Source organism: Phoenix dactylifera, chromosome 8 (genome assembly GCF_009389715.1).
Source record: "Phoenix dactylifera cultivar Barhee BC4 chromosome 8, palm_55x_up_171113_PBpolish2nd_filt_p, whole genome shotgun sequence".
Classification (NCBI taxonomy): domain Eukaryota; kingdom Viridiplantae; phylum Streptophyta; class Magnoliopsida; order Arecales; family Arecaceae; genus Phoenix; species Phoenix dactylifera.
Window position 1 is genome coordinate 15282895 of NC_052399.1, and position 24512 is coordinate 15307406.

Genomic DNA, 24512 nt, shown 5'->3' on the forward strand with positions numbered 1-24512 from the left:
TGCACTATGCTAATTACTTATGCACACAGGAATGCGCCTCGGTAGCAATAATTTTTTCTTATGGCACGGTGCCTAGCTTGATTTTTGATTAGGAGAGCTGGGATTTGCCATTTGGTTGCACAAAAATCTCATCTATAAAATATTTTTATTTTTTTATTTTTTAAAGCGTGTTCCAGATTTTAAACAACACATTATATCTCCAAGCAGTAGTTCAAAATTTAAAACATACCTCCTACTTTATATTATTTACTTTCTTTTGATATGGCCGAATGTACTCATGTTAGAGTTATATAAAAAAAGATTGCTATTATAACAGTTATTATCATGGTATTATAACAAAAAATAATAGGGAGTGACGACAAAATAATAGAATTATTTTTTTATTCATTTTCATTGAATAAGAAACCGAGATGCGGCAGCTCTGCACCAGCTACTCCAAGAACCTCTGGTCGTCGACACCGTCACCATTCCAGAAGCTCTGGACACGCCTCTTCATATAGCTTCCTTGCTCGGCCACACTGACTTTGGCTGCAGAGATACTGAGGCTAATACCAGGATCAGCCCGAGTTCGGGACGGGCGAATGTTTGCACCCACTGCACCTGGCTTCAGCCAAAGGACATGGGATGCTTCTTCACGCCTTTGCATGGGATAAGGATGGGCGAATCCCTCTCCATTTGGCTGCAGCAAACAATCATGCATGTTGCTCTGCTGAAGGAATTATTGCAAGCTTATCAGTGTTTTAGCCAAGCGCTGACAGATAAAGGAGAGAGAGTCTTGCACTTGAGTGTGAAATATAACCAGTTTGAGGCGGCTAAGCTCGTCGTAGAAAACTTTTAAGAAGCTCATCAACATGAAGGATGAGAGTGGAAACAGAGCTTTGCAACTCGCTGCAGCTGCAGCTCGGGGAGACAGCATGGTAAATTACATGCTTTCATAACGTACAAATCACCCGCGCGCGCAAGGAAGGTACACAGCTGATGTTTACTTTTTTCGTCACTCCTAATAACTTTTTTGTATGAAGTCTTTTTGATGGAGGTCTGCTCTGTTAGATTTTTATTAAATAATAATTAAAAGTTTTCATACTTAAAACATATATATTATGTATATATGTTAAGAAGGGAGTGTGGTGTGGATGGTTGGTGTGCCCGCTTGAGGTGCTTGAGGTAGGTGGTTCGAATCTCTGTTTCCTCCTTTTTTAAATCTCTCATATGGAGGATTTATTTACGTGAAGGCTCGGTTCTGTGCCTGTGCTCGTCCGACCCGACGGTCTTTGCGCTCGAGCCTGTGCTCGCTCGGCCCTGCTCGTCCGAGGTTCCTTGCACCTGTGCGACCCAGAGCTGAGGTCGTCCAAGAGACTGAGGCCCTGCTCGTCCGAGGTTCCTTGTGCCTATGCTCGTCCGAGGTGCCGAGACTGAGGTCGGACCACAGGTGCAATGAGCCCAGAGGAGCCGAGGTCGGACAACAGGTGCGATGAGCCAAGAGGCGCATGAGTCGTGCTTCGCACCCTTAGCACGAGGAGCCACGTCGCTTCCTCGATAGCACCTCTTTGCAACCGACCTCGCATCCGCTGGCCATACTCCCAGTGTTTTTTCAAACTTTCTTACCGGTTTTGACCGTTGGATCGGTTTTGGGTCGCGTCTGTCCCGAAGAAGTCTATAAATAGACCTCTTCGGATTAGACAGGAGACATATATAATTTGAAAGCAGAAAACTACTATTCTCCCTGTTTGCTATTTTTCTTTCAATCAACGGGCTTGCTGCATACTGATTCTGGGTTCGAAAGCTTCTTTGATCCGTGCAAATCATTGAGGCAGAAGGAACAGTGCGAGAGGCTGTTGTATCTCAGGAGTAGAACGCCATCCAAGCCTAGTGCACTGTAAGGCGGCGAAATGTACTTCAAGAATGTTGGGAGATATCTACTTCAAGAATGTTGGGAAAATACTGTCCCAGAAAATTTTAAATCTATAATACTCTACTTCAACAAATAATAGGCAGAAATAGGCTTATAGAAAATAAATAGAGAAAGTGGAAAAATGGAACCCGAGATGCTGAGGCGTGGTATGTTGGTCACTTTTCTTGAAGTAGATTTCTTCATACATATAATAGGCTAGTACTTAGAGTTACTCCAATGGCCAATGCAAGTGACCCGGTTCCTCCTGAAAAATTTAATGGAAATAACTTTAAGCGTTGGAGACAGAAGATGGAAATCTTCTTAACCACACTTGGGTTATTTTCCATAATCTTTGACTCTCCTCCAAATGAGGAAGAGAATGAACCAGCTAGAACTTGTAATTTGGAGGAATTTAAGAAGAAAGACTACCTGTGTAGGGGAAGGATTCTGTCCTATCTTACTGATCCCCTTTTTGATGTCTACTGCACTTTTAAAACCTCCAAGGAGATTTGGGATGATCTTAATAAGAAATATGGTATCCAAGATGCCGGAATGGACAAGTATGCTGCTAGTCAATTCCTGTCTTATAAGATGGTTGACACCAAGCCCGTAGTTGATCAAGCCCATGAGTTAACAGTGATTTATCATGAATTAGGCTTAAGGGGAATGGGTATAACTGAGAGCCTTCAAGTTGCTTGTACCATTGACAAGCTCCCACCTTCTTGGAAAGACTTTGGGTTATCCCTGAAACATAAAACCGAGGATATGACAATAAAAACTCTATTGTCTGCCATTAGGATCCAAGAACAACACCTTGAGAAAGATAATGAGCAACTCATGAATCCTGAGCTTCTAACCAAGGTGAACTTTGTAGAAGGCCAGAATAAGACCCATAAGTTCAAGAACTCCAAATTTGAAAAGGGTGGACCTAGAAACAAAAGGAAAAAGCCAAAACACCATATCAATAAGAATGATCGGAAGCCGATTTGCTACAATTGTGGGAAACTCGGTCATATGGCTCGAGTATGCCGGATGAAGAGGAAGAAGTATCAGAACTATGAACATGCGCCTTCTCAACCTGCAAATCCACAAACCAACGTGGTGCTATCCAGTATTGGTCCTACTAGTACTGATGATCGGTATGTAACTTTAAGTCCAGAATTAAATTTGGCAATTTGCTCTACCGATTGGTTAGTGGATACAGGTGCGAATGTTCATATGTGTACTGATCATACCCTTTTTACTACTTATCAGGTCCGGAGTGGCCTAACAGTAACTATGGGGAACTCCACCTCGGCACGAGTGCTTGGAACTGGAAAAGTACTTCTAAGGCTTACGTCTGGAAATGTGCTTACACTATTTAATGTGTACCATGTGCCCGATGGAAGGAGAAATCTGATCAGTGGATCTCTTCTAAATAGGAGTGGTTATTCTTTGTTATTTCAATCTAAGAAAGTGATTATAACAAAGAATGGAACATTTGTAGGTAAAGGCTATGAGTGTGATGGCTTGTATGTAATAAATAATGTATCTTTGGATTTTCCTTCTGATAACAATAATAAAATTGTGCTTTCAATATGTTCTTCATCTCTTTGGCATGCTAGATTAGGACATGTGAATAATAATACTATTAAAAGAATGATTAGCTCTGGTTTATTACCTAATGTTTCATTAAATGAAAAGGAAAGGTGCCAAATTTGTGTTCAATCTAAACAACCTAGAAAACCATTTAAAATAATAAATAGAAATTCAACTTTATTAGAATTAATACATTCAGATGTATGTGATCTAAATGGAACTTTGACTAAAGGGAGTAGAAGGTATTTCATTACCTTCATAGATGATTATTCTAAGTATTGTCAAGTTTATTTAATGAAATCTAAAGATGAAGCATTTGAGATGTTTAAGACTTATAAATCTTTAGTAGAAAATCAACTTGACAAGAGAATAAAGATTCTCAGGTCAGACAGAGGAGAAGAATACACCTCTAATGACTTGAATGAATTCTGTAGAGTTAATGGAATTCTACATGAAGTTACACCTCCCTATTCACCTCAGTCTAATGGAGTGGCTGAAAGGAAAAATAGGACTCTGCAAGATATGGTAAGATCTTTGCTTGCCAACTCAAGTTTACCTGAGGTTTGGTGGGGGGAAGCAATGCTTACTGCATGTTTCCTGCTTAATAGGGTTCCATTTAAAGGTTCTAATGAATCTCCTTATGAACTTTGGAAAGGAAGAAAACCTAACCTAAACTTTGTAAAAGTTTGGGGTTGTTTGGCTAAGGTTAATATTCCTTTAATCAAGAAAAGAAAATTAGGACCTAATACTTTTGATGCTGTGTTTCTTGGTTATTCTCTTAATAGTGTTACTTATAGGTTCTTAGTCATTAGTTCTGATATTAATGGCATAGAAAAGAATACTATAATTGAATCTAAAGATGCTTTTTTCTTTGAAGACATTTTTCCATTTAAGGATAAAATAGAAAAGCATGTAATAAATAGATCTAATGATGCATCTTGTAGTTCGCCATCTAATTCTCTAATTATTCCTAATAATGAAAATGAAAATGAACTTAATGATATTAATGAACTTGGTAAAGGGAAAAGAATTAGGAAAAAGAAAGATTTTGGATCTGATTTCTATACTTTTATGGTTGAAGATGATCCTAAAACTTATAAAGATGCTATGAACTCATTAGATTCTATGTTTTGGAAGGAAGCTATTAATAGTGAAATGAATTCACTTATGACTAATAAAACATGGTTTTTAACTGACTTACCACCTGGTAGTAAGGCTATAGGTTGTAAATGGATATTTAAGAAGAAATTAAGACCTGATGGTTCTATTGAAAAATATAAAGCAAGATTAGTTGCTAAGGGCTTTTCTCAGAAAGAGGGTATTGACTACTTTGATACATATTCTCCTGTGACTAGGATAACCACAATTCGTACTTTAATTGCACTGGCTTCAATCCATAATTTGATAATTCATCAAATGGATGTCAAGACTGCCTTCCTTCATGGTGATTTAGAGGAAGAGATCTATATGGATCAGCCAGAGGGATATGTGGCTCAAGGACAGGAAAGAAAAGTTTGTAGGTTAGTCAAATCCCTCTATGGTTTAAAACAAGCTCCTAAGCAATGGCATAAGAAATTTGATAAAATAATTGTTTCTTATGGCTTTAAAGCAAATGAATCAGATAAGTGCTTATATTCAAAGTTAGAAAATGATTCATGTATTATCTTGTGTTTATATGTTGATGATATTTTAATTTTTGGTACTGATATGAATATGGTGACTGATATCAAAACTTTCTTATCTAATAATTTTGATATGAAAGATTTAGGTCAGGCAGAGGTAATTCTTGGTAACAGGATTACCAGAATACCTGATGGTATAATTTTTGATCAATCACAATATATTGAGAAAATATTGAAGAAGTTTGATAAGTACAACTGTAAACCAGTGAGTACACCTTATGAGCATGGTTTGAACTTGAAGTGCAATAAAGGTGATCCAGTGGCCCAAGAGAAATATGCTCAAATTATTGGGACACTGATGTATGTTGCAAATACAAGTAGACCTGACATTTCTTATGCTATAGGAAAGCTCAGTAGGTTTAATAGTTGCCCTAGTCTTAGTCACTGGGAAGCACTGGATAGAGTACTTAGATACTTGAGAGGTACCATGTATTATGGTTTACATTACTCAAGATTTCCCGCTGTACTTGAAGGATACAGTGATGCTAGTTGGATCACTGATTCAGTGAATCGAAAAGGAACTAGTGGATACATATTCATGTTGGGTGGTGCAGCTATTGCTTGGAGATCATCCAAACAAACTGTGATCACAAGATCCACTATGGAGGCTGAGATTGTAGCCTTAGATTCTACAAGTCAAGAAGCAGAATGGTTTAAGAATCTTATGTCTGAAATACCTATTATGGAAAAGCCTATACCTGCTATCTCTTTGTTATGTGATAATGAAGCTGCAATTAATACCTGTAGAAATACTGAGTATAACAAGAGAAACAGAAGACACATTAGTGTGAGACATAAGACTATTAGATACCTAATTAAAAATGGTATCATAACTTTGGAATTTGTTGGATCTAAAGATAACCTAGCAGATCCTTTAACTAAAGGACTGGCTAGAAGCAAAGTCATAGAAACATCAAAGGGGATGGGACTGAAACCCATAAGGAATCATTGACAATGGCAACCCAACCTATTCTCACTGGAGATCCCAAGATGAAAGGTTCAACGGGAAAAACAAGTTGTTTAATGATTAGTTAGCACTATAATAAAATGACTTTATGTCATTTGGTCTCTCCCTGTGATGTGAGTGCTAAATACAGCAGAGGTATACGGAAGAGTTTAAAACTCTGAATGAGTCCGAGTTTATGGCAAGGTGCTGTGCTGCGAGCACCCTTGGAGGACTCACCTATGTGAGTGTGACTGTGTGGCCACAGTCTATGGGGATAAGGGTTTAACCCCTAGAGCACTCATGAAACTGAGATATTGGTGCATAAGGCCAGAAAAAGCACCACCTATAATGAACCCAGTATTTGCATTTGTCATGGGTGAAGTATATAGAAATCTGAACCAAAGGATTTGGTTCAAAGCTTTTTAGCTACCACTATACCTTTCAGATGAAAATATACTTTCACTAGGTAAAGGTTCAAAGCTGCAAGCTACCTTTATTGAAGTCGTGACATAAACAAGCCCAGTTTGACTATTTTTTATTTTATATAGTTTTTGAAAACATTTTAATCAGGTGGGGGAATGTTAGATTTTTATTAAATAATAATTAAAAGTTTTCATACTTAAAACATATATATTATGTATATATGTTAAGAAGGGAGTGTGGTGTGGATGGTTGGTGTGCCCGCTTGAGGTGCTTGAGGTAGGTGGTTCGAATCTCTGTTCCCTCCTTTTTTAAATCTCTCATATGGAGGATTTATTTACGTGAAGGCTCGGTTCTGTGCCTGTGCTCGTCCGACCCGACGGTCTTTGCGCTCGAGCCTGTGCTCGCTCGGCCCTGCTCGTCCGAGGTTCCTTGCACCTGTGCGACCCAGAGCTGAGGTCGTCCAAGAGACTGAGGCCCTGCTCGTCCGAGGTTCCTTGTGCCTATGCTCGTCCGAGGTGCCGAGGCCGAGGTCGGACCACAGGTGCAATGAGCCCAGAGGAGCCGAGGTCGGACAACAGGTGCGATGAGCCAAGAGGCGCATGAGTCGTGCTTCGCACCCTTAGCACGAGGAGCCACGTCGCTTCCTCGATAGCACCTCTTCGCAACCGACCTCGCATCCGCTGGCCATACTCCCAGTGTTTTTTCAAACTTTCTTACCGGTTTTGACCGTTGGATCGGTTTTGGATCGCGTCTGTCCCGAAGAAGTCTATAAATAGACCTCTTCGGATTAGACAGGAGACATATATAATTTGAAAGCAGAAAACTACTATTCTCCCTGTTTGCTATTTTTCTTTCAATCAACGGGCTTGCTGCATACTGATTCTGGGTTCGAAAGCTTCTTTGATCCGTGCAAATCATTGAGGCAGAAGGAACAGTGCGAGAGGCTGTTGTATCTCAGGAGTAGAACGCCATCCAAGCCTAGTGCACTGTAAGGCGGCGAAATCTACTTCAAGGAAAGTGACCAACATACCACGCCTCAGCATCTCGGGTTCCATTTTTCCACTTTCTCTATTTATTTTCTATAAGCCTATTTCTGCCTATTATTTGTTGAAGTAGAGTATTATAGATTTAAAATTTTCTGGGACAGTATTTTCCCAACATGCTCAACTTTCTGATGGCAGATCTAAGCAAAGATGTCACTCATCATTGGCTGAGAATATGAAAAAGCAGGGGTCATTTCTGCAGGAATACTAAGTCTGTCCTCACCCAGTCAGGATAGAATAAGATCAAATTCCATTTATTATGTCTGTTGGAAGCCAAGAAAATTTGACCAGCTGGTTGGCTACCACCAATTAAGAAGGATATAGGGCTTCAGAGCCCTCCAGCCTACTCCGTAACAGAACAGCCCTGAGCCCTGAGGGAAGGCCTTGCCCTTAGAAGAGGAGGCTTCAAATCCTGATTCTTGGCAGTTTGATTTCCTACTCCAGTATTTGAAAGTTGAACATCCCATTTTAATGTTTCTCTTCATTCCCATCTGCGCTGTTTTCTGGTTTCAGTTTCATCTCTGTTATTTCCAATTGCTCCAAGAGGAGCTGAAATCCTTGGAACAGTACCTTCCTACTTCCTTTCCGAAAAAAAAAAACAGTGCCTTCCAACTTTAGTTTTTCATTAATAATTTCCTACTCCACTACTATTCACGACAGTAGGAATAATTAGGCTGAGCAGGACTGGGACGTCAACTTCAGTTATCCCCAGGGAGATATGACGAGGAACCAAAGTATTTCTGTGAACTAGTTTGAGATTTCACAATAGAAGGTATGCCATATTTTCTTCCGAGTCTCTATCGAAGGTGCAGTAGTTGATCCTTAAGCTCCATGGAAGAAGGTACTAAGCAACCTATGAAGCTTGCAACAAAATTTACTTAGTAGCCTATATAAAACATTCTCCAAGAATTAATCTTTGCTTGCTAAATTTTGAATCACAGGCCTTCACCTAATATCTCAAAATTCTTTTGCTTATACTATCATCTTTCAGTTTTGTTTATTGTTTAATCTCTGTCATTTGTCTATCCATCATTGCTAATTTTCGATGCACTTCAAATGCTAAAGCTTTTGCTTCAAGAGAGCACCGCTGAGGTGAATGCTTTGAATGAATGTGGCTGCACAGCTCTTGATCTCTTGCTTCGGTGTCCAAGTGACATCGGTGACATGGAAGTTTGTGAACTGCTATTGAGTTCTGGAAGCAAGAAAGGCCGGCAAGTGTTGTTCTTCACCGCAGCAAATTGCTCCGCCTTCTTCGCCGCCTGAGATAAGGTGGACATGGAAGAGTGCGATGCCGATTGGCTTGAGCAATTCGTATAAGAAGGATGACGCTTGGTTGGAAGACTATGCGCAAAACTATGATGATAGTATCCACAGTAATTGCCGGTGCTGCCTTTCGAACTGGTCTTGATCCTCCTGAAGGCATATGGGATAACTCGAAAAATAACAATAGGGATCCGGGATACTTCATTTCATTTGTGATACTTGATGTGGTTGCCTAGAGGAGCATCAATGCTTGTTATTCTCTCTCTTGTTAGTGGCCAAACCGGCTGATGACATGGGTTCTTATAGTCACCCTGTGGGGGGCTGTATCGTCTATGGCCCTTGCTTTCTTGATGGGCGCCAATCTCCTTTCAAGAAAGAGTAGCATCCTTCTTACAGCTATAGGTTTCATCAAACATCATGGTGGTGCTCATCCAAGTCATGAGGTGGGTGCTAAACTCTTTCAATTCATGTCTTGGTGGAGACGGTAATGTGGTTTAATAAAAACTACAGTAGATGCTGGACACTGGTGATTGAACTAGGCTGGTGTTTGTTAAATGCATATGTCCTTCTTTTTTTTTTTTTTTTTTTGCCAAAGCGGGTGGATCATAGCTGACGAGTATGGATACACCCAATAAAATCAAATAACAAAATACCTCGAAGTGCCAGGGGCAGCTCTCCATCTCCAGTCCACAGAGTAATACCAAAGTGACTGGCTATATAACGTGCGGATGTTCTTCGCTGGTTTTTTTGTACATAAAAATGGTAAACGTAATTAAAGTATGTAATAGACTGCGCCATGGGATGGTAAATAGTAACGTGTATACAATCCCTGCTTAATATGCATCATTTCAGGATGCTATCATTTCTCTTCGCTGGAGGATTATATTCTGTATATTTGATTTTTTGTGTGTGGAGACAAGGGAGGTTGCTCCACCTGCCTCATTATATAAATCATATGGATCTTCAAGATTTCGTGTTAGATGGAACCTTGCGGTCATGAACAGTTTCAAAATGCACTTAGTATCTCTATAGCGTGCAGCTAGCTACAAATTTGAGCAGGATTCAGTGGAGGTGGCATATATCTATTGAACAGGGAAGGTTTAAGAAAAGCTAAACAGCTCAGCCTTGACCCTTTTGTTGTGGGGCATGATGCTTTCATGTTCTGACTTCTTTGGCTTTCTAAATAAGATCCTTTTTCACAGGGATCTCCCTAATATTTCTGCCGATTGTTTAAAAATGACGGGAAGATTCTCAAAGTGGAGGACCTGCTGATCTTCTGAGACACCTTAGATAGCAGACAGGCTTTCATTCTCGAGAGATTCAAAATGATCGTAAAAACTGTGTCCACTTTGCATTTCCAGTCACCAGAGGCTTCTGCACTGGAGTGCATCAATTCTGGTATCGTCGTCGGTTTTGGTCTGGGGAAGTTTTTCTTTGGATTTTCCCCTGAACTATAGTGATTAATGCTCTCTTGGCTTCAATCGAAAGGGAAGCCAGGAAGCATTCAGTGTGAGCCCCATGATATGGATGGCCTGTGCTTAGTGATGCCGTGATGTGCCAAGCTTGTAAAAAGTTCCTGCTCTCAGGGTTCTAAGCCATTTAGTAGAATAGTACATCCAAAGGCAAGCAAGCAGGAAGAGCAAGAAGACGACAACCACTTTTGTCTCGTAAAACAGTAGGATGGAAATGCAAGGATTCAAACATGATACTGGTCACTACTAATAGAACCAAGCAGACAATTACAGATACATAACCAGGAGTTGTCATACCCTCGACAACTTACGATATTCCAAACATATATAAACATCTAGCACCTCACATAAGTTGAATAAATTACATACACAAAAGCAATGCCACAGTTTATATCACCAAGCATCAGCTCCCTTTGTTGCTCCAAAAATTATGGCAATTGCAGCAATAATGGCCTGCTCATGACATGAAAACAGATCGCATTAAGCATACAAAAATCTCCATGTTTCCCAAAAGAATATAGTCAAATTATTTATCGAGAGATGTAATTTACTCAAAATAACAAGGACCCTTGCATAAACAAATAAATTATTTGCTTGGCTCTTCCCTTAGCACCTCTAAACCAAAGAAATTTGACAAAAAGTCTTCTAGTTGGAAGGGTAAATTCTTATCTATTGCTGGAAAAGCAGCCATAAGTAATGCTGTTTTATCCAACCCTCCAAATCTATTATCTGTCAGTGTTCAAACTTCAAATCGGGGAAGGGGAACCAGGCAACTAGGCGTTAACAACCTCGCTGGCATGAATACTACCCTCCTAGACAAATGGTGCTGGAGAAGCTTCACCTGCAAAGATTCATCTTGATGATATCTTATTAAGAGAGCCAACAACGGTCGGTGAAGATTTGGTTCTATGAATAAAAGAAAACACTCTTCATTATTGATTATTTGAAGAGATATAATGCAAGTTGCTTCTCCTTGCTGGAAGGCTCTCACCTTTTCCCTTGGTGACGTAAAAACATTAGGTCTTGGGAAGAGACATGGATTGGATAATAACCATTTTGTTCCTTATGTCCTTCTCATTATGATGAATCAATATAGATAAATCAAGCTGTGTCACATTGTTGGGAGTAAGAGGGAATGACCCAGGAAACCCATGTTTTGGCAACTCTTGACATGGAGCTAGTATCAGCAGTGGGAGAAACTAATGGAAATGCTAAATTTCTCCCAAAGATGAAAAGGATCGACCTAAATGGAAGTTGGAAGCTTCTACGTCTTTAACACAGGAGACCTGATTTCTATCAGCTCTCTCTACAAGTTTTAAACACAATAGTCCTGCTCTGTCCCTATTATTCAACTCTCTAGAAAGCTGCATCTCTTGAGAAGGTAAAAATCTTCTCTTAGCTGGCTATCAATAATAAGATTCACCTAGAAGAATTTATATCTTATCTCCTCCTTAATTGTTGTTTCATGAGATAAATATGGAAAGAGCTGAAAAATTAATGTGGTATTAAGGGAAGAGCTTCTTCACTGTTTTCCTCTTGGACAGACTGGAGGAGAACGAGGGTGGTGAAGGAGATCAGAATGGTTGGAATCAGGTTGTGTTGGCAAACGGTTTGTCCTTATGGATGGAGAGGAACAACCGGCTGTTCCCAAAGAAGGCTACATCTAAAAAAGAAATTGTGAAGAAAATCACCTATCTTGTGAGGGGGTGGAAAATTCTGTGCAGAAATAGGAATATACAAGCTTGGAGAAGGTAGTTGATAAACAGACTCCTATAGTCTCGATTTGTAAGACCTTCCCTTCCCCTTGGAAGGGCTGCTGTATTCTCTTATTTCTTTAACAGATTCAGGTGGGCTTAGAACCTCTGCTGTATTCTAGATTGAACATCAATACAACTGTCTAGTTTAAAATCTAACATATTAAATATATTTAAGTAAACGATTGATAAAGAGACTTATTAGGTTTTCCCATGTCACAAGACTTCAATTCAAAGGTGCCTGGCTTTATAAGACCCAAGTCATCAATCCTTGAGATCATGCGAGCCTCCTTTGCTTATGGCAACTGTCCATTTCTCAAGCATTTTCTACTATAGTTCATGAAACTGCAGCCAAGCTGCATATGTCAGCACAGAATAAGCAATGACTGTTCATATGTACAACTTTATCACTTCAATATTCTAGAAGGTATATCATAGGGACAAGTACTTAGGAATAAAGTTAAATATAACACCCAAAAAATGGTTAAAATCATAAGAAAAAAAATCGGAGTCCTAAATCGCATAGCAGAAGGTAGAAAATATATGTCATCAGAATAAGATAGAATAAATAAAGTTAAATGTAATGATATATAAAGTTCACTGAATGCCGGAAAGATCACTATGAGAGAGAGAGAAAGAGAGTAGCTAGAAAGCTTAAGGTGTTCGAATAGCCTTGCTATGATGCCACCTTATAGCCTACTTATTATACCCGAACATCCAGTGCAACAAGAACTACCAACTTTATTATTATAACCCCCATATCATACTTGAACTAATTACTACCTTTCATGTGGTACTTGTGTTGCCAACCTAAAAAAAACTAAATATGATACAATCCACTGCAAAAGAAATGACCACCAACATCAATGATGTTGGTCCAACCAGAGGATAGAACAAAAGCCTTTGCAGGCCTAAAACAGACTGGTTTTAAACCAAACTTTCCATCCTTAAGTCTCCTTCTAGCCACCTTTAGTAACCAAACAGCATTTATTTCTGTAATATAGCAAAATTATGTCTAATTATTTCATGTCAAGTTTTATTTAAACATATTCTCTCAAAAAAAGTTTAATTTAAATCTCATTCCAGCTTCCCCCAAATCACGCCCACTCATGTCACTTATAGATAAGAATGTACTAGCGATAGCACTCAGATTTTGTATATTTAGGCCGCATGTGGTAAAGAAATAAGTTCTGTGACTATAGATTGACAAAGCATGGATTATAAAGACATAATTGTTCGAGATTGATCGAAAGTGAAATTCAAGTCTGCCTTTAAAGAAATAATGACACAAATAGAAGTTGATGGCTTCTATCATATATCTGAACTTGGAAAAAAGATAAGCTAGCAAGTAGATAAAGATAAATAGTTAGAATGAATCCCTAAAAACTTTACACAGATAACAGATAGAAAGTTGTTACTTACTGCAACTGTGCAGGCAACAAGCCCTGGTTTCTCTCTGTAGTCAATTCTAGCACAAAGTAGAAGAAAAGCTCCAACATACCACGGGATAGCCGCAAGAAAGAAACCAATTATGAACCTTTCAGTAAGAACCAATATATTGTGATTAAACATGCACCGCTTAAAAACACAGGGAATAAATTCATCATACTCAACAGAAAATTGAAAGAAAGAAAGCAGCCTAATCACGAATCATGCAACGCTAACACATGGTACAAGCTTTGACCGAGTAAATAGATAAAAGAAAACACAATATTTGAATGAAAGAAACCATAATTACTTACAAGAACCACCCAATACCACAGCCACAACAAGGGAGACGTGGCTCTCTTAAAGGTCTTCCCTCAACAACTGGTGCATAACCTTGAAAAGAATCATAAATATAGAGACAAATAAGTGCACAGAATTGACACACAGATGACTGTTTATGATTTATGGTCTACACATAGAGAAATACAGCCACGAATACACATGGATATCACTTAATCCATCAACCAACTTAAAATGCTTGTCATAAAAGCCCAACCTTGTGATATGAATCACAAAAATGTAGTTAGATAATGAAAATTTTGAGATGTACGATTGCTTATGCAAAACAGATTTAGCAGATATCTGACTGAAGCATGGATCATAAGACTTCTCCTAATTAAACTCACAATGACATGATATAGCAATTATTTAGTTTGAGGATTAAAATAACTATATCCCTTGCATTCACTGAGGTATACAAACACATAGGTGCAACTTGCAACTGAGTTGTTGACAGTATTTGAGGCAATCATAAAGCTTCTCTACATCAAACTTAACATGGCAAGATATAATTATTCTTTTGTTTGAGGATCTAAAATATTCCATGGATTCATTAAGGGAAAAAATAAAAATGCAGTTGCAAGAAAGTTGAAAATTTGTCAGATAACAACGAGGTAACATGTACATAAGCACCATATCTAAAGATAATTATGTTTCATCATATAATATTACATATAAAAAGAGAACTGCGACTGCATTCCACTATTTCATAGCAACATCCTACACTGGTTAGAGGTATTGAAGAGCATCATCACTAATAGAGAACTAAAATGTCTTTTGCAAGTGCTTATCTTGACATTTTTAAAAATTAACAAATAATTGATGCATTAATTTATGTTTAAAGAAATTGTGAAATATCATTAACAAACAAAACATAATAGCCTGATTGGAGAGAGGATTTTCTTCTCTAATTGAATTTTAATTGACTAGAAAAGTTGAAATAAAGGAATTTTCAAAGTAATAGCTGAAAGTAGGCTTTTCCCCTCATTGCTTTGAGAAAAGCTCCAAAAGAGGTTTACAAAGATCTCTCTTTTATACTAGTGATGCTATAACTGGTAGAGTTTTATCCTGGCCCATCATAAGACTAATAAGCATTTAAGGCCCATTAGGTTTGGGCAATTCTAGGCCTCGAGCTCATTATAGCCAGCTCATTCAAGGCCTCAAAAATAAACCCTCAAAAATCAACCTTATCAAGATTTATAATAGTCTTAACTCCAACACCAGGCCCATTAGGCATCACTCTTGTAAGAAAAAGGGGCTTAGCTAGACTTGAATAATATGAATCTGTACAAAACATGCATAAAATTCCTAAATAATGAACATGGATACAATATAATTTCTAGGTACAAGATTATTATTCTTACAGAAACAGATTCTACGCATATAGAAATCTTGCCCAGAGATAATCTACTTTAAATTGTATTGCCCTAAACTTGCAAAAAAAATTGAAAACTGTATTGCCCAAAACTTGCAATAAAAATTGTATTGCACCAGAGATAATCTACTTTAAACTGTATTCGCTCACTGGGAGAAAAAGTGGTTGAATATTGAATATCTAGACTCAAACATATTTCACCAATAAATGTGTCTCGGGCAGGCTTCCCAATTTGCAAATTATTGAATTTGTACATAAGCAGACAGATGCGACATCAATGGCTACAAGAAGTAATTGTCAAGTGGCTGGCACGAAGTAGGCCTACAATCTGGAATTAGTTAGATTTTTAGAGATTGCAAGAGATTACTAGGACTGATCCAATGGAATTTCTCTTCCAGTAGAAAGGCTTCAAGCCTAGTAGTTATTAGAGCACAGCTTCACTGAATTACTGTTGATCAGTGCAAAGAAATTGGTTAAAGCCAAAAATATAAGTGATGTAATTTATCTTCAAGGAGACTGCAAATTGGTGGACTTCTAAGTGGAATTTAAGTGCAGTCCAGGGGATTCTTTACCATGAGCAGATATACCTGCTGCAGAAGCATGGGCAGTATGAGACATAACCATGTAATAGTGCAGACTAATTTGTGGCTAATACTCAAAGTAGTGGCAATAAATTAGAGACATCAAATTGCACACATATCTGATCAGAAGAATGCCAACTAGAAATTGATTGTAATCCTAGTCATATACTGAAGTTTGCCCACCGTAGTTTTTCCCTTTTTATTTAATGAAGTTCTTATAATTACCATGAAAGAAAAACAAGGAGTCAGATCCCATATTCATCAGATCAGGATCTAAGCTAACTGATCCTAATTACGCTTAAAACAACCCCATCTAATGGCCTTTCCCCTTGCAAAGAATTCGCACAAAAGCAAAGAAATCACAACTGGGCTAGTGAATCTAACGATCTGTTCATTTGTCAACGTCTGTAAGAACCCTAAAATGACCAGGCAACTAACCAATGTCAAATACAAATCATTTCAGGAAAGAAAAAGGAAAATCAAGTACATATTCCTCTAGAATTCCCAAAAAAAAATTCAAGAATTCCTGGGTCCCATCATCCGCTTCGACTTTCCACTAAGAAATAAACATCAACCAAGAGATGTAAAGAACCTCTTAGAGCAATTAATTCTAATTAGGTTAGAAAGGGAGTAAGACAGAGATGATCCAGATCAAAGAAAGATGTACCTGGGACGGCTTGGTAGCCTTGAGAATAGTAGGGCACGCCGGAAGTTGGGGGAGGAGGCGAGCCCGTGACTCCGGGAGGAGGAGCCGGCTGGGGGAAGCCCATCGCCGGCGGCTGAAGATTGTTGGGAGCGCCCTGGAACGTGCCGTACTGCTGCTGATGGTGGTGGTGGTGCGGATCGCCCATCTCACCCTTGCTCTTCCCCGGTTCCTCACTCATCTTCTTTCCTTCTTCCTTACCACGAGAAACTGGAATTAACAAGGGGCCAGCCCGCTCCTCTTCCTCAGGCCTTTTATTTTGGAGTAAATTAATTACAGAAGGTTTTTTTTTTTTCAGAAATACCCCCCTACATATCAAATTTTACATAAATATCTTTTTCAAACTGATATTTGCATATAGATTTTTATTTTTATTTTTTTTATAAAATACACCACCTGGTTTCAAATTAAAATAATTAAAATATATTTAATAAATAAATATAATTATATGACAAAAAAAAAGTAATTTCAAAATTTTATTTTATTTTTAATAAAAAAATATAATTTTTATTAATGAAGAACTCATTTACATAAAAATAGTATTTTATTATAATATAAAAATAAGTGTAAATTTTAAAAAAAATATTCATAAAAAAATCCATATCCTGATATTAGAATATTAGTAAATTATATTTATCTTTCTAAATTTTATTTTTATTCAAAATTTTAATTTATAATTTAATAAATTATTAATCAAATTATTAATTTTAAATAGGACTCAAACATTATATCAAGAAAATAAAAATAATAAGAAAAAATTCTTAATTGCCATAATAGCTATGAAAAATGTGTACGTCTTTCTCTCAAAAATAACTAGGACTTTTCGCATCAGTTTCATTAACATCGTTAGTTTAATCAGATGTAAAGTCTAAATTTTACTAATTATTAGACATAATTGTAATAAACATAATATTTTCTTTTTTGTTTCTTTTATTTTCCCTTTCTTCGCGTCTGCTCGCTCCGTGTTACCTGTCCGGCTGGTGAGTGCTCGGGTGGATCCGTACCGTTGGATAAATGAAAACAGGTGGCTGGGCCCGGTTTGCGTGTGGAAACCGTGGCCTTGTGGATATCGTATATTTCAATTCTGGGCCTTTTGGATCACGGCTTTCAATTGCACATAGACGTTGACCTGAAAACGACACGAAAAGGACGCGAGGCGATGTGGAGCAAGATTTCAGTAACGCCGTCATTATTCCATTAAAACGGAACATGACTAAAACAAGCTAATTCACCGTCATTCTGATTTGGGATTAGAAAATTATTCAGTATTAAAATAACAATGGTTGTCATTTCAATTTATTCAGTATAATGCAATAACTGTTGCAATGGTTATTGTCCAAGTTACAGTTCATTCAATTTTTTTTTGGAAAAAATAAACACAAGTAGAGGAGAAAGAAGTGTTTTGAAAATCGAATTAAAAGAAAAAAAAAATAAGACCATACAAATACAAATAATAATCATCATTTTCAAACAAATGTTTGTATAATAAAATATCAGACTAATAATAGTTGTTATTTAAATAGTCGTCATTATTATGTGTAACATAATTTTGACATCATGAAGCGATTCAATTAGTAAAATCACTAGGATTGGTGTCAATGACCTAATTTAAATCCCATCTTAACCATTATTCATGGTCTCGATATATTTTTATAAATGTTATACTCTTCACACATTAATTAATACGTATGCATATTTCATGTAAAGCAAGAAGCAAGTTCTAGTTGCATTGTTACTTTGCTGTGCCAGATTTCTGAGCAATGATAGTCTCTAAAAAAAATTAAAGATAAATAAAATTGGCTCTTCTAATTGTCAAAGCTGTTACTATTAAAAATAATTCTCGAGAACATGGTGTGAATTTATGGACAAATATGGTATGAATCCACAGAATTCGATGATCTAATTATGAATAAAGAAATTGATTCTAGTTGTGGAATAGCCTTTTGTCTTTATTAGGCTACGATATCGACAGCTTGAGCATAATATTAGGGCTAGCATAAGTTAGACTCGATATTCTCTTTTGACATGGGCTATATCCAAATGCAGCACGAATTATTAATGGTCCCAAGCCTCTACATGCCAACCCTACATTTTTAGCATTTAGAAATTATTATATTATAATTTTGTGGCTCGAACCATTCATCTCGCCTCAATGATTAGATCATTTAAAATATATCAGGCCTCAATAGGTGGCACAAAGGTGTCATCATGGCCAATTTTATCCACTATATTGCAAGAAAAAATCCTCTAATATAACCCATTATTCCTCTCAAGTGCAGTATGTCCTCTATGAATTTAAGTTGCCTGCAATTGGTGCTTAAATAATATATTGGACTACAAACGAAGACAAAACGTTATTCCACGTGGAGAGATCTATTGGGCCTATTTTGGGCTGCGTCAATACTAGTGCCCGAGAAATTGAGTCACAAACCAATCCCGTGTCGGTGTCTTAAACAACTGGGCCGGGCCGGGACTTGGCATCACCGACCATACTTGGGACATTAATAACGGTAGATATAGCAGAGAACATCGCCATCGCCCACTTGAGGTCGTGACGCGGTTCCTAGTCGGTGAACGCGGAAACAACCACCGACGCCAATCTCGGCAGCCACAAACGAAGCCCAACTCTTAGAGGGTGCCTTGCAGGGGAGAGACGTCCTCCTGGATAGTGATTCTGCGACAGTTATTGGGTGAATCCTGCATGCTTCTGGGAGGATTGGTGATTACCACTCCTTTCTGAAAGATATCCAAGACATGATTTGTGATGAAATGGTGATCCAGGCAAAGCACGTGTTTAGAGAGGCTAATGGGACGGTGGATTAGGTAGCTTCTTTTGTTGCCGACTACTCGGAGGATCGTCTATGAGAAAAAAAGCCGAAGTTGCCTAGTGCTCTCTGTAATGTATTGCTTTTTGATATTTTTGGCAGTATCCATTATGCATGATACTTTCGGAAAAAAAAAAAAAAAAACAAACAAACAAACAAACAAAGCCCGACTGGGTAAGCAGCAGCGACTCGTATTTGGTCTACAATTGCTAGTCACCATGACATTTAATTTTGGGTACCGGGTCCGTAGCAACCGTTAACGTGGTCAAGAAGCCGGTCCAATTGGATTACTTACGAAACAGGGCACACTATGAAACATCGAGGAAGAACCACCGAAACCTCCAAGGAAGTGAAAGTGGCCTAAATGGAATGGACTTGGAGACAAACAGTGATCTTCTTTTTTTTTTGTCTGAAGTGCTCTCCCATGAGCTTCTCGTGAGCCATAGCCAGGTTGACGGCGTCTTAATTAAGGCGATAAAAGGAAGCCAGGAGAGCTGTCGATTGGGTTGTAGCTTTGAAAAGTTCGGCCAAAGGAGCAAGGAAGAAAAGCTAGCACGGATGACCAAGACAGCATCTTGATGTTGGGTCCTCTTGGTCTGGTCGGCGGCCAACAGGCTGATCTGGGTTTGGACCTGCACTGTGTTTGTATGTGGACTTACGGTGCCAAATTTTTGGTACAAGATGTAGATTTTAGAAAAATTAATGGCTCTGGCGTTGGGGAATTACGACCGACGAGCGGTGGGCTCTTTTGGTCTCAATAAAAGGATAGATCTTGGGTTCTTAATTTCCTCGTTTACATGGATTGTGAATGACTTCATGGCTCAGGGAATAGATCATATGTAGCCTGAAGCCCTTGTGTTCTCCGTCTTGCAATTACTAGTCTGTATAACTTACGTATCCCATACTTGTTAGACTAGGATATATGTATGTTTCACATGTTCTTCCTCTCTCTCTTTCTCTCTCTCTCTCGGACACATACTTTAATTAATGACTTTGGTAAAAAAAAAATAGTAAATTGGATAAATTAAACCATTTGAGTATAGATATGTTCCTAAAAATTAGAAAACAAAATATTCAAAAAATAAATAAAAGGATTTATTGTGGAGTCCCATAATATAGTTTCAGTATAGTTAGTCGCATAAGCTGTCATCCAATTCGCTGCACTACTAACATTTTTGTAAATGTATGATACCTCAAAGTAAAAGCATCCATGGCACCTTTATTTTATAGCAATTGCATTTGCATGCCAGGAGGACTAAAAGGTTCCGAAAATAGCATTCCTCTCTCATAGACTTGCTCCGGGGCAGGTTTAAGAGTCAAAACCTAGTGGCTTCAAATATTGCTGCCATGCAGGGTTGAAAATGTAAAAAAATACAAAGGAAGCAATATTCTCAAGTCTTTATGAACGAAGGAAATATATTATCCGGACAACTTTTTTTTTTATAAGAAAAAAGTGGTTAAGACCAGCACCTTACTAGAGATTAGCTAAGGCATTTGTAACTAGCAAAAATTTGTATACTTGATGACAGATGGAAATAAAGCCAGATACTTATATTAAAATAACTTTTTTCTCCATGCACGTCCTAAGAATTGCTATCAACGCCATGAATTAGTGCATGATTCTTCTCAAGAAACACCATGAATTAGTAAATTTCAAGGTAGAGAGGATTCATATGTCAGGCATTCCAAAATCTTACATTTCCAATACAAGAGAATTAGAGAAATTGATGGTAGGTGAGAGGCTTGGTGTGGCTTGTTATACCATAGGGTGGATTTGAGTTTACCAAAGATAAGTATCGAAAATTTATGGTGTAGATGCAATAATATATCGAACAATCTGTAAGTAAAATCTGTGAGGAAAATAAGCATCTGAACAAATTTATACTCATGAATTAGAATAATTCAGAGGATTATTCTAATTATTCAAGTACTCTATATCCAGACTTGGGGAAGGCAAAACCCTGATCAAATTGAAAAAAAAAAGACAGCCACTTCCTTTTTTTCTACACTAGAACCAATATCTGATCGTTGAACTAGACGAAATTAAGTTCATGGAGCTCTTCAAAGTAAACAAACTTGAGCTTAAATTTTCCCATGAATTGTCTCTTTCAATCGATTTCAATTATTTTTTTCTTACTGCATGTGGGTGTGATTAGCTTTTTAACGCAACTGTACATCACCCTCAAGCTTGACTGTTCAACAGTAATAACTATAACCAGTTTGTTCTCTCAAAGAACAGAAAATTTCAAGCTTTATTCAATTCAAACTGTTGCTGGAAATTGGACCCGGGGGCAATCTTCGGTCGAGGAGAGGGAGCGGGAGGTGGATGCTCACGGCGGGACGGCGGTCCGTCGGCGGGCGGCGTCTTCCGTCCGGGGCGGTCGGAGAGAAGGAGCAGCTGATTCCCGCGGCTGGGCGACGATCCGACAGTGGGCGGCGTCCTCCGTCTGGGTGCCTGCACACGAGCCGGTGGCCGGGTCTTCCGGCGCCGGCCCTCCGACGGTCAAGTCAGTGAGGGGGCAAATAGTGCGGAGAAGGGAGATAAACAGTGTTTGTAGAGAGTATCCATTTTCCGACCCCTTCCTGAGAGGCTAAGGCTCCCTTTTATAGGCGGGGGTCGGTTTACCTGCGATGTAACGGGGCGAAGCCGTAGTACTCGGCATGTCGTTCAGGTCGGCGCTTGGTCAGGCGAATCATTGCACTGATGTCGGCGGTGAGGGCGTCGTACAACCCGAACTAGCACGCAACCAGGCGAATTATTGCATCGGTGTCGGAGGTATGGCCGAGACCAGAGTCTTATCATAGTCGACTAGACTCTGCTGGGCTAATTTGCCGTGGAGAGCCGGGAGTCCGTAGACGACAGGAGCCATGTGCATTAATTGTTGAGTGAGCCGGAGATCCATATTTATTGTGGAGTGTGCCGGAGGATTACAGCGGTCATGCGTAATAAATGCTGGAGCAGTGGCAGGATATGGTAGAGTTGTCAGGTCCCTTAGAGGGTTAGGTGGAAATTGGATATTTGGCTAAGGCATGGGCTCGGCCTGCTGTGCTCGGCTCGGCCAACTGTGCTCGGCCTTCTGTGCTCGGCCCTCTATGCTCGGCCCGCTGTGCTCGGCTCGGCCTGCTGTGCTCGGCTCGGCCAGCAGTGCTCGGCTCGGCCAACTGTGCTCGGCTCGGCCTGCTGTGCTTGGCTCGGCCAACTGTGCTCGGCTCGGCCAACTGTGCTCGGCTCGGCCTGCGAGCTCGAGAGCGGAAGAGCTCAATCACTTAGGATGAGCTCGAGCTCGCTGATGGATTTGGGTGCTATAATTACATTTGTGGGGTGGTCCATTTTTCCACCAACACTACCCCCCGACTTCCGAGTCCGAGCTGCTTTTTGGCTCGGGCGAAGGAAGTAGTTCAGTCGTCGACCATCCTGTAATACAACCAAATATCTATGGAAATGTTTGTACTAAGTAGGATGTACCTCTCATGTCGTCGAATGTCGTCGAAGTGGCGTCGAATGTCGTCGAAATGTCGTCGAATGGCGTCGAATGTCGTCGAATGGCGTCGAATGGCGTCGAATGGCGTCGAATGGCGTCGAATGTCGTCGAATGGCGTCGAATGTCGTCGAATGTCGTCGAATGGCGTCGAATGGCGTCGAATGTCGTCGAATGTCGTCGAATGGCGTCGAATGGCGTCGAATGGCGTCGAATGTCGTCGAATGGCGTCGAATGGCGTCGAATGGCGTCGAATGTCGTCGAATGGCGTCGAATGTCGTCGAATGTCGTCGAATGGCGTCGAATGTCGTCGAATGTCGTCGAATGGCGTCGAATGGCGTCGAATGTCGTCGAATGTCGTCGAATGGCGTCGAATGGCGTCGAATGTCGTCGAATGTCGTCGAATGGCGTCGAATGTCGTCGAATGGCGTCGAATGGCGTCGAATGGCGTCGAATGTCGTCGAATGTCGTCGAATGGCGTCGAATGGCGTCGAATGGCGTCGAATGTCGTCGAAATGTCGTCGAAATGTCGTCGAATGGCGTCGAATGGCGTCGAATGTCGTCGAATGTCGTCGAATGTCGTCGAATGGCGTCGAATGGCGTCGAATGTCGTCGAATGTCGTCGAATGGCGTCGAATGGCGTCGAATGTCGTCGAATGGCGTCGAATGTCGTCGAAATGTCGTCGAATGGCGTCGAATGTCGTCGAATGGCGTCGAATGTCGTCGAATGTCGTCGAATTGTGGCGGGGATTCACCAGGTTTAGTATAATAATGTGCTGGTGTCGTGAGCACTCTTTCGCCAAGGCGATTGAAAATGCTCCTCTGCTCGGTGTCCGTTCTTTGAGGATATCGGCAGAGGGAAATCCAAGAGCAGAATAGATAATGTAAAAACATTAAATAGATGGGTACCTTGTACCGTGTGCGTCCTTGCGCCGAGGCGACTGAAGACGCTTCTCTGCTCGGACTCCGTTCTTTGGGGACGTCGGGAGAGAAATCCGGCGATGGAGAACGAGCCGAGCTCGTCTGGTCACTTAAGACCACACCCCGACGTTTCGGGCTATCCCGATGAATCGGGGCATCCCGTTGTGGCGGGCCACCCCGAGCTGACCCGGACCATGAGAAGGTTTTAACTTCATAGTATTTTCTTGGGATGAAATCTGTTGCTAATCTAGCTAGAGGAGTGCTCATTCTTTGGAGGGCATTACAAAATAAGGTGTCAGCCGAGCTTCCATTATGTGCTAAAATACTTTTTAAAGCCTTGCAATGATGAAAGAAATAGCTACGACGTCGTCATAAAGAGGGCTCAACACCCTTTTGGTCTTCATCAGAAAAAGAAACAACTTTTCGCAGTGCACGGATGCTTTGAGGAAGCTCTTCCTTCCAAGCTCGATGCTTCAGGTGTCCCTACTCGCCCACCTTCTGATGATATTGATGATGCCCGCGAGGGGTCAGTTGTTCCGCTTATCACGCGGGACTGGATTTTGTTCCTCAGGCTCTCTTCTGTAGGCATGATCACGGACAAAACAACTCAACCGACCTTGGCGGACAAGTGCCTCGATCTCATCGCGGAGCTCGTAGCAATCCTCCGTATCATGGCCGCGATCTCGGTGGAAGTGGCAGTACTTTTTCGAGTGCTTCCGCGACTCTGTCGGTCGCATCCTCAATGGAGGTCGGAGATAATCCTGACCCTCAATCTCCATGAGGATCTCTGCTCGGGTGGATGTGAGGGG

At 39.9% G+C, this 24512-nt stretch overlaps 1 protein-coding gene across 1 annotated transcript; it reads right to left on the reverse strand.

Annotated features, from left to right (window-relative positions):
- Positions 1-10484: 10484 nt before the first annotated feature.
- On the reverse strand, positions 10485-16742 carry LOC103703370 (60S ribosomal protein L18a-like protein). Its single transcript, XM_008786209.4, has 4 exons — positions 16443-16742; positions 13795-13873; positions 13475-13589; positions 10485-10751 (listed from the first exon to the last, which is right to left on the reverse strand). The coding sequence occupies exons 1-4, from the start codon at positions 16657-16659 to the stop codon at positions 10692-10694; spliced, it is 471 nt and encodes a 156-aa protein (XP_008784431.2). The 5' UTR covers positions 16660-16742; the 3' UTR covers positions 10485-10691.
- Between the last annotated feature and the right edge of the window lie 7770 nt (positions 16743-24512).

Coding starts and splice junctions, on each gene's coding strand:
- LOC103703370 (XM_008786209.4), bottom strand. CDS start 16,659: ATGAGTGAGGAACCGGGGAAGAGCAAGGGTGAGATGGGCGATCCGCAC. Junction 13,590..13,794: donor TGTGGTATTGGGTGGTTCTT/GTAAGTAATTAT, acceptor TCTTACTGAAAG/GTTCATAATTGGTTTCTTTC. Junction 10,752..13,474: donor TTGTTGCCTGCACAGTTGCA/GTAAGTAACAAC, acceptor TGTCATGAGCAG/GCCATTATTGCTGCAATTGC.